Below are 12,735 nucleotides of genomic sequence, written 5' to 3' on the forward strand. Positions count from 1 at the left end.
TTCAGTGGTTACCCAAGGTAAGGAACAAATAATCAAAGAGATTTGTGTTCTTTTGGCACCACAGTGCTTTCTCTCTCTCATGCCTCAATGTTTGTCCTAGATGCAAGGTATGATTAGTCATATAACCTGGGGTAAGAAAGAAGCTGAAATAATGAGTCTGACATACAAATCAAGTGTGTGCCTTAAACATATATGAGGAAGCTATGCTTGGAAAGGTTGCCTTTTAATGTGTCTGCTTTGTACTGATCATTTTACTTAATATATAATAACAGTTTTAATTGTGGAGTGCTTGCATTATAGGAGTTATAATGAAAATTGCAATCCAACTCAAAATTCTGAGCAATGGCTTACTGAAGCCAATACTACAAAACCCCTCAGACTTGGCCGAGTCTGGGTACAATGATGTTTCGGTGTGAGCTAACGCTGGTGTGTTTCCTAGTCTGCTCAGAGCTGTCCGAGAAGTGAAGTTTCAGGATATAAACATCTTCCTTAAAGAAAGTGGTTTGGTCCAACCAAACTTTTGTTTATTCTTAAAAGCAACACAAATGTTTCAAGAAACCTTTTCCGTTTCTATGTCAACACCCAAAACAGAACTAGGAATGATGTTTCTAATGGTGTGTTTGGTTATCAAAGGGTTAAATACAGCAGTGTAGATGGGGTGGATAACAATGGGGCGAAATATTGATGCAGATATTTGTGGTCCCCTGGTATACACAAAAGATTTATAATGCATAATGTTTTATATTTTTTATCATTTTAATCTGCACTATTCCATAAAACTGTAAATGTAGGATAAGCAGTTCAGGTGTAAGCTTGGGTTGCTTCATATATTCAACTAATGTATACGGGCTAGGGACGCTTAAAAATACCTTGCTTCTATGAGTGATTACTGTCTTTTTTTCTTTTCTTTTCCTTTCCCACAAAGGCACTACCAGTTGCACCTTGCCATTTGTAAAGTGCTCAGCCTTCCATTATGTGTCTCTTGTAAAGTGCTTGTGTGTTATTAATGATAAGTGAAATACTGGCTAGTCTGTGGATGCTGGTGTGTATCCAAGCAGTCTGCTACTCGGGGTTATGAATGGAATGCCACTCATGGGAGTTACATAGCCATGTTTTCTCTGTAATGGAACCCCCTCACTTATATTAATATTTAAAGACGTACTAAACAAAATCATAATCTATAGCCAAGTTTTGTTCGATTTAATTTTGAATTTATTTTAATAGTTTCTCCATAATTTTATATTTGAGGACCTTAATGAAATTTGGTTGTTGTTTTCTAGCGGAAATAGAAGTGTTTGACATAAACGTTCATGGCATTTTTAAATGAAATTGTATTCCAAAAGCAAGGGCGGTGTTAAATGGTGCTGTTAATTTTTCTATGCACTATACAACAACGCTAGCTTAATTTCAAATTAAAGCAGTTTTTATCCTTAGCAGCAATAACTCTCGTGGCATTATGGAGACAATTTGGCCCGCTTCTCCATGGAAAACCACTTAACCTCTTCCTTTCCTTTTTTTTTTTTATTTTTTTTTATTTTCAGGTGATATAGGGCTTTTAGTTTTCTCTTTACCATATGTTTGCACAACTGTTAATGCCTCCTTTCCATCTTCCTGTGACCTGCACAAATTATAATTTTAATACATAAAATTAAATTTGTCCATGCTAAAATGTACTTTTGTCATTAAAACATTTAATCCAGAATACCATTTTTTTGGATTGAGCATTCAAGATGTTCTGCCATGAATCCAGTGTTTGCCAAGTATCTTCTTAGCGGTGGAGTTGTAAAAAGATGAGGCAGGGGGTGTCTGCAGATCTGGATGATTTAATACCTTGCTGTTAGAGATTCTTGTCAGGTGTTTTCCCAAATCTTCCCAGTTTGGTCAATGTTTGCTTTGACAGGGGTTTTGATGTCACCCCAGAGAATTATAAATTACTTTGCAATCCTTCCCAGACTGAAATGCATCCACAATCTCACAGAGGTGTTCAAAATGATTTTGGAAAGTGGCGTAGTGTGGTTTTGGAGCCTTGTGCACAGACAACTTCTCTCTAATGGCTTGACAATCATTAGTCAGGTTTACTGTAAATTCAGTGATGTCCCAAATCAGGCCTGGTTGTTTAGCAAGGTCTTCAAACCTCTACCCCTTATAGGGGGCACATGAAGCAAAGGACACAAGCTTTGTTCTCTGAGACTCTCTCTATTTTACTGCAAACCCCCAAATAATCTGACCAAAAGCATTGTGTAAAAATGCAGAAAAACCGCAGGGCCAGATAGTTTTCCCCACAACTACATTCCATGTTGATATATAATTTGGTCAGCGTGTATATAGACAATCTCCAATGTAGCACGCTGCTGAATCACTGCTGCTGTTGAATTTTGAGACAAGAACATCGACTCGCTCCTGATGAAATTAAACAGAAACAAAGTAATGAACTCTAAGACACACTTAGTATTTGATTTATCCACAGCAGTGAGAATATCGTGGATGGGAACATTATACAGTTTGAAATTGGATACGGCAAAAATGATTTGACGGTTAGGAGCTGGTATTGAATTTTCTAAAATGTTTGTCCTTGACGAGTCCTTTTCCCACACAGTAATATATGCCCCATAGAGACTGGGCACCCGCCATACCAATAGCTTATTTATATTATAATGGAAAAGAAAGCTGGGCACGGAGGGGGTTGATAGAGTTGTTGTGGATGACTGGAAAGTAAGAGACTGATTTATATTTTTTGTCAACGTGTGATAACTTGAAGCATTTTTTTTTTTACAGTTTTATAAATTTCAGTTGATAAACAGTCGATGGTTTTCCAATTGGGAAGACAAAATAAATTTCTTCAGAGCCACTATACTTATCTGCCTCAGCATTTCATTTAGAGAATATCTAGAGGTCTTTCCTGAGTTTGAAGGTTTGCCAAGCTAAAAACAAACTCCACACAATTGTGCTTGTGACAAGTAAAAGGTTGTTTTAAGTGTGCAGATGAATAATATAAATCTTTTCCTAAATCATAAGAGTGCCACTTTAATAAAGCATTTCTGTTATCTTTGCCACATGCGAAATGTTGTAGTTCGTTATGGTTAAAAAAAAAAAAATCTATGTAAGTCAAATGTCTGGTTACCCCTACCCACTGAGTTTGCTGATGGTTGTTAAATGGTTCAAGCCAACTTTGTCCTGAAGAGCTAGGGAAGCAAGATAAATGACGGTAAATTGTTATGCTAATTTGCCATCTCTTTACTTGTATAGTATGTTATATAAAGTAAACTCCCCCGTTTTAAACCTAATGCATTAACAAACGTACAAAAAAACAACCTAATCCATAAACGGTAATACATCGAGCTATGGTAAGAGCTGTAGTGTGATAGTTCCTCTTTAACCACAGAATTCAAACATCCAACCATAGCTTCCAGATCCCTCAACACTGCATCCCTTACATCTTCTTAATTGTCTCCAGGTACTGAACCACTCAACGTTCTTTGCTTGGTCCTTGATTTGCAACTCTTCTTTATCATCATATCCTCGAGCTTTCTGGGGCTCTTTTTACATGCAGAAATATATGTTTGGAAGAACATGGTCATTTTGAACCAGTATGTTTTTTTGTTTTTTGGGTGTTTTTTTTTAAGCTATCGCCTCATCGTAATAAAGAAGCACAGACAATGGTTTCCTAATCTCCTACTCTGTAACAGAAATAAGACCCTTTCCCCCCCAATTAAATTAAACACACTGCCAACAATTACAGAAGGTGATAGTAAAAAAAAAAAAAAAAAAAAAAAAACCAAAAAAACAACAACCCACTGCATTCAGAGTTTTATAACTATAGTACCAAGACTAGAAACACATAATGCAGTGTGGACAATTAACTATTAACTACTGATGCCCTAAAGGATGCATTTCTAAGGAGGCAATACTCTTCTTGTGCATGTGTGTTAACATTTCAGAATCTAGACAAAGTGTCACATTGGAGTTGCTGGACCAGCAGGTGGCATTCATCTTAAATTTGTCTGCATCCTTTATTATATTTTACTAAATGCAAGGAACAGCAGTCCAAAGGGTGTCAACTGGGTAGGTTTCTAATTGGTTAAGGCAGCTTTTGGAAGACAAATGGAGAAAACATCAATATAGGGGAAAAAAATTATGCATAAGGTCAGTTAATTTTTGTAAACAAATTTCTTGAAAGTTATGGTAATTGGGAAAACATACAAACTTTAGTTTGGAAGCAAAAGCTATGACTGCAAACAATTAAAAAAAACCCTTAATGGAGAGAAATGCTATAATAATATCCTGATAATAGGATACGCATGACATGAGCCAAGGGTTTTAATAAGAATCCCTATGTGCTTGTTCTTGTGGTAGATTTCAGAAAACATGGTAATTTATTGCAAATATTACATCTCTTGATAATCTTACATATTCAGTTAACTACATGTGTAACATGTAACCCTACGTGAACATGTTTTCATGCCAATTAAAACCTTAAGGCATTAAAATCATAGTATTTGCTATAAGGAAATCTTGCAGGGAACGCTTCTACTAACGGTGTATGGATAACGTTCCCAAATATTCTTGAATAAGAGAATGAGATATATATATATATATATATATATATATATATATATATATATATATATATATATACACAAAACAGATATGCTATAAGTTGTATTAAGCAGCTTCTGTTTACGTGTAAAGTTTATATGTTGTATTTATATCTTGGGAAATACAACTAGTCCGTATACCCTTATTACAAAGGATAATAATAATTACAGGACTGACTTTTAACTTGCAAACAAACCCCTTGGATCAGCGTATATACATGTTTTTGTCATGTATGGTTTTGTCTCCTTTGATGCAGATTATGCAAGGATTTAACCAATTGTTGTGATGTACGTGTTAAGTACGTGTTTTGGACACTATATAACCTATAACACAAAAGTAATAAACCAGAGTGATTTTGGACCTGACCCAGAGTGTGTCGTGTGTCTTATTTCTCTCTCCGTGCACGTACATTTATATTCATATAATTTGGAGCAGTTCAACAATTGAAGAAAGGCTTTATTGGAAAGCATCCAAAACAGTGAAGGCCTTTACACCTCGAACCCTAAATTACTTGAAGGATTCTTTTTTTTTTTATTTATAATAACTTATAATTAGAAGTTTGATGCTAACTAAAAAGGTTGCCTTCAGGTATGAAGTTTTAGTAGTACCTGTCTTACTGAAAGATTGTTGTGCCAATATAACGTGACTAGACCATTAATTGTTCTTTGGCTTTTCCCATTTACTTAATGTGATCTGAAATCATTATGAATGTGTTTGTGCAATGTTTGAAATGTTGCCATTGATTCTAAAAGAATTTACTTTTACAATCAGCTTACACATAAACAGTGTTATATACCTACTTTTACATACATATAAGAAGCCAAAAAAACGTAGATCTGTGGCCAAGAAAAAATCTGGATCGTTGCAAGGATGCATCGTAGTTAATAGAACAAAAAGTGAATATTTTCTGGATATGGAACAAGCTTTGTCGCGGTTACGCGTCGTATACATATATATGAGTTCTTTATGTTGGTGCCAATTTGCATATTGTTTTGGTTGCCACATCCTTCAGATCATTTTATTTATACCTTAGGCCTAGTATGTGTATGTATATGTGTATATATCTGTGTATCAGGTGTCTGGTCCTATCGGTCATGCATTTCAGTTGTACCGCTGTGGTAGTTGTGTTTACTTTATGCCATGTACAAGAATTAGGGGGAAAATATGCATGAATTAAAGAATTTAAGCGATGAAGAAATAATTATTTTCTAATATCTGAATAAATTTAAGTTAATCACAGGCTTAGAAATGCATTATTATACATTTTTTTTTTTTTTTTTATTTTTTTCCTGCACCTAATTGTCATTGACAATTCAACCCAGACAAGTGAATAGTGATTACCAAAATGTAGACAGGCGTTTTGACAGGAGAATTCTAGTTTTTTGGGACATGTTCTAAATATAGTATTTTCCTCACGCAATTCACAAATACAGTAATGCTTGTCAAACAGTGGTGCTCAGTAATGTTCGTGAAGAAGTTGAAATAAATATATAATTAATATAGGCATAGTGTGTATTTATTTCAATCTGCAGATACATCTTTAAAGGTTTATTAAATTCAAACAAAAATAAAATCTAATATTTAAAGCAACACTCCAGGGTTCCAGGGGGTTTATTGAGACCCATGTGCAGAAAGCATGTGCATTGCTTTTAAATGGAGAGGGCAGCTCCGGAGCTGCAGCTTCCCTTAAAGTTGAGTATGATTTCCCCTTTCAGCCATGGGACTTTATGGCGGGAAGCATTTATCAAACCAATTGCCCTTCTTAGAATTAACCAAGAGAATTTAACAATGCAGCACTTACAGCACACTTGGTTTCCATATTGGCTATTTCACATGTTCAGAACCGTATTGATAGAACTTCTTCAGTGATGCCTTATAGATGGGCCCTTCAGCATGTAGAATTCATATTAGTTTTCAAAAGGAAAACACATCAAGTGAAACTTAATATGCATCACGATAAACGCATGAAAGAACGTCCTTAGTCATCTCACCAGTTGTACTCTAAGACCTTTTGTAGTCTATCATTTTATGTTCTATATTGTTTTGTTTTTTTTAGGTTTTGGCTTGCATACGGCAAGTGCGGTTTACGGAGAAACTATTGCTATACCTTGCGGACAAGACATAGTTGAAGGTCTTCTGTTTGGAAAATGGAAATACGTAAGTACTGGGTTTTTGGGGGGGGTTTTTTATCAGATATCCACGCGTTAACATTTTCCTTTTGGGTGTAAAACAGCCAATGCATAAATTGCAACAGCTCAATTCATACACCTTATTCATATTGTTTAAAGCAATTTTACATGATTATCATTGTTTTTTGTCTTTAGAGGTACAATGTTAACTGAGCGGAGCCCTGTTGTCGGCATATACATTTGGAGGGTTTTTTGCGCAGACACTTCTTTTTCTTTTGTGATAAATTTAATTCAAACTGCGCTGGATGTTTCTTTCATTCGGCATACTAGCATTATTCTGCAATCCTTTGTGACTGCACCAAAAATTAAGTCAGATTATGGAACTTTCTAATGTAACACTTTACAGAGCTCAGCTAGGCATGACAATGCGCATCTTTGCTTTTTGTAACCAAGGAGGACTAATGCTAGTAAAACAAACAAACAAATCAGAAATAATCATTAACCCCTTAAGCATGTTGGCTTTTTTATACTGAAAGCGGTTCTGTACATTTATATATAGAAATAGGTGTGCAACAAAGTAATAAACACGAACTGACCCTCGCATAAGCCAGTATGCGTAATGCCGAAGAACTCAAACTAAAAATATTTACCTTTATGCCCTAGTCAAGCATTTAAAAGACAAACTAATTTGTGAGATCAGCTATTCCACAGTGATCACAGAACCTTGCCTCCAAAGGAAACTTGGCTTCAAAGTGGGTTAACCCTTCGTAGATAGATAAAAAGAGCGACTTTTACAAATGTGTATTAGTTGTTCCATGGCTTTTGTTGTATATATTGTCTTGTGTTCTTGTGCAAATTTTTACATAATGTGTTAAAAATAATAGACAGAGACAAGGAGAAAAATAATGCCACCACTTCACCAGCTTCCCTTAGGTTTTTTAGTTTGAAAGCAGTACCTATACAGGGGCAGGACAGAGACAGGGATACAGCCCGGCTGCGCCAAATGAAAATAACACAGTCCATAATCGGACTTAATTGGGTTAAACCGTGAACGCAGTTGATCAGTGGTTTTATAAAGAAACAAATATCCCCTTGGTGGTAATTTTTTGTAAATTTTAGATATTTATCTACATAGAATTTGGGTGTTTATCTTGTGTTGGTTATTTACACTTGTGATCCTGGAAGGACCTATTTGGCGGGGGGTTGTATATACTTTGGGCTTGGCATTGTTAAATAAATAGTGCATGCCCAGCATCAGTGGCAGTTATGTGCTATATTTAACATTAAAACAACTCCACTGATTTGAACAAGATACTACTGATTCTATCGTTATGTATGATATTTTATGATTTAGATGGATACTGAAGAAACATTTGTATTGAATATGTACTGAGTGTAAATGCAAGTGTCAGTTGGTGTGTGTGCATATGTATGTGTGTGTGTGTGTGTATATATATATATATATATATATATAATATGTGTGTGTATATACGTGTGCACACACACACACACACTCACACCTGTGTATACCAAGCACAACATATGGGATTTTTAGCTGTTTTTAGTGTTCCAAAACCAATCGGCAAAAGTGTGTGTTTCTGAACCAAGGCTACTTCAAAATCATCAATCTCCCACTTTTCACGCAGTTGTAAAGTATTTCAACTGTAAAATGTTAGATTTTGGGGAAAAGACACACACCACTTTCAGAGCTCTTTAGTGGACTAAGAAACTAGAATATTTGTTTAATGCAACATATAAAAATGTAGCTATCACACCAGAGTTCAGCAGACCTAGAGCTATTATGAGTTTAGTCAATATAATTAAAGCTAGCTAGCTTAAAACAACAAAAAAAAACTGTTAAATCTGTGTTCTGTAAAATAACCTTTTTTTTGTTTGATTTGGGTTTTTTAGGAAAAAAACGATGGAACAGCTGTATTTGTAGCTTCTCGGTCTGCTGTAAAAAACAAGTTTAGTTTTGATGATGTTCCAGAGTACAACGGACGTCTAAACTTGTCTGAGAACTATACCTTGTTCATCTCTGGTGCCAGAATCAGTGACGAAAAGAGATTTGTATGCATGCTTATAACAGCCGACAATGTTTTTGAAGAGCCAACAGTAGTCAAAGTATTCAGTGAGTATATATTATGCCAAATTTATGATTCTTTATTCAAAGCTTAACTACATGTGCAGCTGTATGTTAAAGAACCATTGCTTAAGTAGCATAACCTACTAAATAGTAAAATATATCATGTCGGCACATAATTACAAAAATGAATCATTCAAACCATTTCATTAGCTGTTACTTTATATGACTTTATAATACTTTGAGAGATCCTGTTAGAGATCTTCAATTTATTTTAGTATTCAACTACATGCAAGTGCTTGTTTCTCATAGTACATCAGGGACAATGGGGTGAATTGTGTCAATGAAATAGTTCGCATTGACAAAAGCAGAAAAAGGGCCGTTTATGAAGGTTTTCTTTTGTACTGCATGGTACGCACCATGAGGTTTTCATATTACTCACTGTTTAGTGTTTTACATAATAAATGCCAATGTTGATTGGTGGAAAATCTTTACTATATGCTGTGTTGATAGCAAATTTTGCAATGTTAAAAAGAAAATGTTTAAAACTGAAAGGTTGATGCTGGTTCTTGTTAGCTATAGTAGTATATATCCAATGTATAAAATGTCAAGTGCTATGAAAATGTATTTGCCCCTTCTCAATTTCTTCTATTCTTGAATATTTGTCCCAGTTAAGTGATTCAAATAATCAAACTAATTTTAATATTAGACGAAGATAACCTGAGTTAACACGAAATGATTTAATGTATAGAAGGAAAAAATAGCAACCCAACCCTACTTGGCCCTATGTGAAAAAATCAACCAATTTTACTATACGCGTGATTACTGCCAGCCCTGTGGAATCTAAGAATCGGTTTTATAGAACCTGTCTTGCAAAGTATAGGAAGGCTAAAAGGTCTCAAAAATCAGTGTATGATGCCACAATCTAAAGAAAATCAACAGATGAGAAACCAAGTCATTGATATCTATCAGTCTGAAAAGCGTTACAAAGGTTTCTAAGGTTCTGGGACTCCAGTGAACCACAGATGAACTTGAAACAGTGATGAACCTTCACAGGAGTGGCTGGCCTACCAATCAATGACTACAGGCCTCAGTTAAGGCCAGTGTTCACCATTCAACTATGTAAAAAAGGTACCCATGGGAGATTTGAAAGGCAAGAACCACGGCTGACCAAAAAAAAAAAAAACACAAAAAGTTTTGATTGCAGTTGTTGCCCTTCAAGGATGGCACAACCAGTTGTTATGTTTAGGGGGCAGTTACTTTTTTACATGGGTTATATAGGTTTTGATTAACTCTTTGTCTTCAATAAATGAAATCATCGTTTAAAAGCTGCATTTTGTGTTTACTCATGTTCTCCTTGTCTTATATTAAAATTAGTTTATCTGAAACATTCGACTAGCAAAAACAGGAGACATCCGGAAGGGGCAAATTTTTTTTCATAGCACTGTAGATATGTTTACTATATAATGTGCATTTAAATAAACTAAAATAACTATTGGTGTGATTCCCAGTGTACAAACTCATACTGCACTGTAAGGAATGATATGAAACTTTTCTACTTTTTCATTCTTACAGAACCTTCTTCCAAACCTGAAATTCTAAACCAACCAATATTTTTGGAAACAGGAAAACTGAACAAGGTCAGTCAAGTGGACTAAATAGTTTCCCTAAAAACAAATCTGTGAATTGAAATGTTGGTGCTCCTGCCCACATTTTTTGAATCTATAATAAATATTTAATGAAGTCACTCAAATTAAAGTAAAGGTCTGATTTGCACAGATTTCAGTGAAGTTTGCGTATACCACACATTTGTTTTATTAATGATAAATCATTGTGGCAAGGGGCATATTCAGGCCAATAAAGTAAAAGGCCTAAAATAAATACCAATTTATTTAATGGCAAACAGTCTTAAAATTGAAAAACTGAAAATTTGTTATAGATGTATTGCATGTAAGAATAAGTTGTGTAATACTATATTTTATATCTGTGAACTCTCTGGGTTTGACCCGGAGATCTCCAGGTGAAGCACCGCTTGTCCCATTTTCCGGGTCAAGACTCGAATCTTTATAATATACACTGAATACCAAACAAACATTTCTTTTGTATTCAGGTTGGAGAATGTGTTTCAAAAGATAGCTATCCAGATGGCAATATTACGTGGTACAGAAATGGCAAAGTCCTTGAACCACGGGATGGAGGTAGTATTATTGATTTTAAGCATTTTGTCCCATTTTTGTCAATTACCCAAGCTTCTTTAATAATTCTTATTTTCGTTATTTGCATCAGTCTATATCCCTCGCCAGATATATATTATAAAGCCTGTAAAAAGCATGTTTATGGTTTTCGATAATGCATACATAGATACATACATACAAACTGGCGAATACTTGTTTTGTGTAATTTAACATTAAGTATGGGCTATTGGAGTTTCCCTTTAAAATAAGCACCTGCTGTCTTAAGTGTTTTGCATCAGTTTTGGCTACTTAAATCTGGCAGAAAAACACTCCCATTGAAATCAAAAGATAAGCTTTCTGCACCTATGAATCAGGGGGTGTATCATGTTTGCAAGAGATGTTGCTAGCTGGCAAGGAATGCACCATGAATGCGCAGTAGTAATCATGAGACATATTTGGTTGAACACGTTTTGTGCATTTAAAATGCAAGAGAGTCTGTTCTCTGCATTCAATCATGCAGGTCAATAGAGCCCCGCTTACTAATCACAATGCAATTAGTAAAATATATATATATATATATATATATATATATATATATATATATATATATATATATATATATATATATATATATATATAAAAGTTGAAATAAAACTGTTATATGTAATAGGACATTAGTGCAGACTGACCAACTGTCAAAATTTAAAAACACAAAATGCGCAGCTCCCAAACGTTACCTTTTAGCCCCCCAAACAACTCAACAAATCTATGCATGTCGCATCACTGTACTCAGGAGATGAACACGTATTGGGGTTTTTGTTTGCCAGTGACATATACCAAGAGCTGTAAACTCATACCTAAAGCAGAATGTGTGTGGGGGAAAAAAAACACACAAAAAATACCACCACGAGCACTGCAAAAATGTTAAAACAGACATGGTCATGAAGAGTTAAAAAAAAAAAAAAGCTTGTCCTTAAAGGGCTAATTTTGTATGAAACGTGTACTAATGAATAAAAGGGGAAAAAACAACCTTATAATAACCTCTTTTCCTCTTTTTTCCATCAGTTGTGGTTATACAGTCAACAAAAGAGAGAAATGCAACAAGTGGACTTCATAGTGTGCAATCATCACTACAGTACATGGCAACAAAGGACGACATTGATGCAGAGTTTACCTGTGCAGTCACCTATCACATGCCAAACGGACAAATATCTACTGAATCTGACTTGGCAATTTTCGATATCTATTGTAAGTGACACACTGATTTATGTAATTTGAACAAAGCTAAGCAATATCCAATGTGTGCTCAGCATATTGTTTAATTTGAGACAATTTACGTTCTTTTTTTCATCAAAATGCAGATATTTTTTTAATTTAAAATGTCTTTTGTTTTGTGCTTTTGTCTTTGTCTTTACCTGTGGGCAGTTGTTTGGCAGGATCATTACTTTGTTTGCAATTTGCAATGTAACAGTCTAGATAAAAAATTATCTTAGAGCAGTTTTTTTTTTACGTTTTTTCTTCTGTATTAGACATCTTTGTAATTGAATGCACATGTAAAGTACCCATTGAAGCATTGTTGTCCAGTTCTATCTACAGTAACTACAGCAGTCATACGTTCATCATAGGGCATAATATGTAAGAATCCATTAGGAAAGCAGGTTCATGCCCTGAAGACCTTGGTCTAAGTAGTCTATTTGTATTTTTTTGTTCTGTAAACAGTAGATGGTTTTAATCTATATATAAAGTAATGCTG

The 12,735-nt window shown here is 34.8% G+C and overlaps 1 protein-coding gene across 1 annotated transcript in view; it reads left to right on the top strand.

Moving 5' to 3' along the window:
• Window positions 1-12,735, top strand: part of LOC149300876 (CD166 antigen-like) — a 61,368-nt gene that overhangs the window by 40,329 nt on the left and 8,304 nt on the right. Inside the window, exons 4-8 of the mRNA XM_089484460.1 lie at window positions 6,653-6,753; window positions 8,637-8,856; window positions 10,384-10,448; window positions 10,919-11,006; window positions 12,048-12,230. Coding sequence (XP_089340586.1) covers window positions 6,653-6,753; window positions 8,637-8,856; window positions 10,384-10,448; window positions 10,919-11,006; window positions 12,048-12,230 — 657 coding nt within the window. The remainder of the gene's footprint in view (window positions 1-6,652; window positions 6,754-8,636; window positions 8,857-10,383; window positions 10,449-10,918; window positions 11,007-12,047; window positions 12,231-12,735) is intronic.

This window comes from Sceloporus occidentalis, unplaced genomic scaffold (genome assembly GCF_023333645.1).
Source record: "Sceloporus occidentalis isolate IW3139 unplaced genomic scaffold, rSceOcc1.0.p SCAF_22, whole genome shotgun sequence".
NCBI lineage: Eukaryota > Metazoa > Chordata > Lepidosauria > Squamata > Phrynosomatidae > Sceloporus > Sceloporus occidentalis.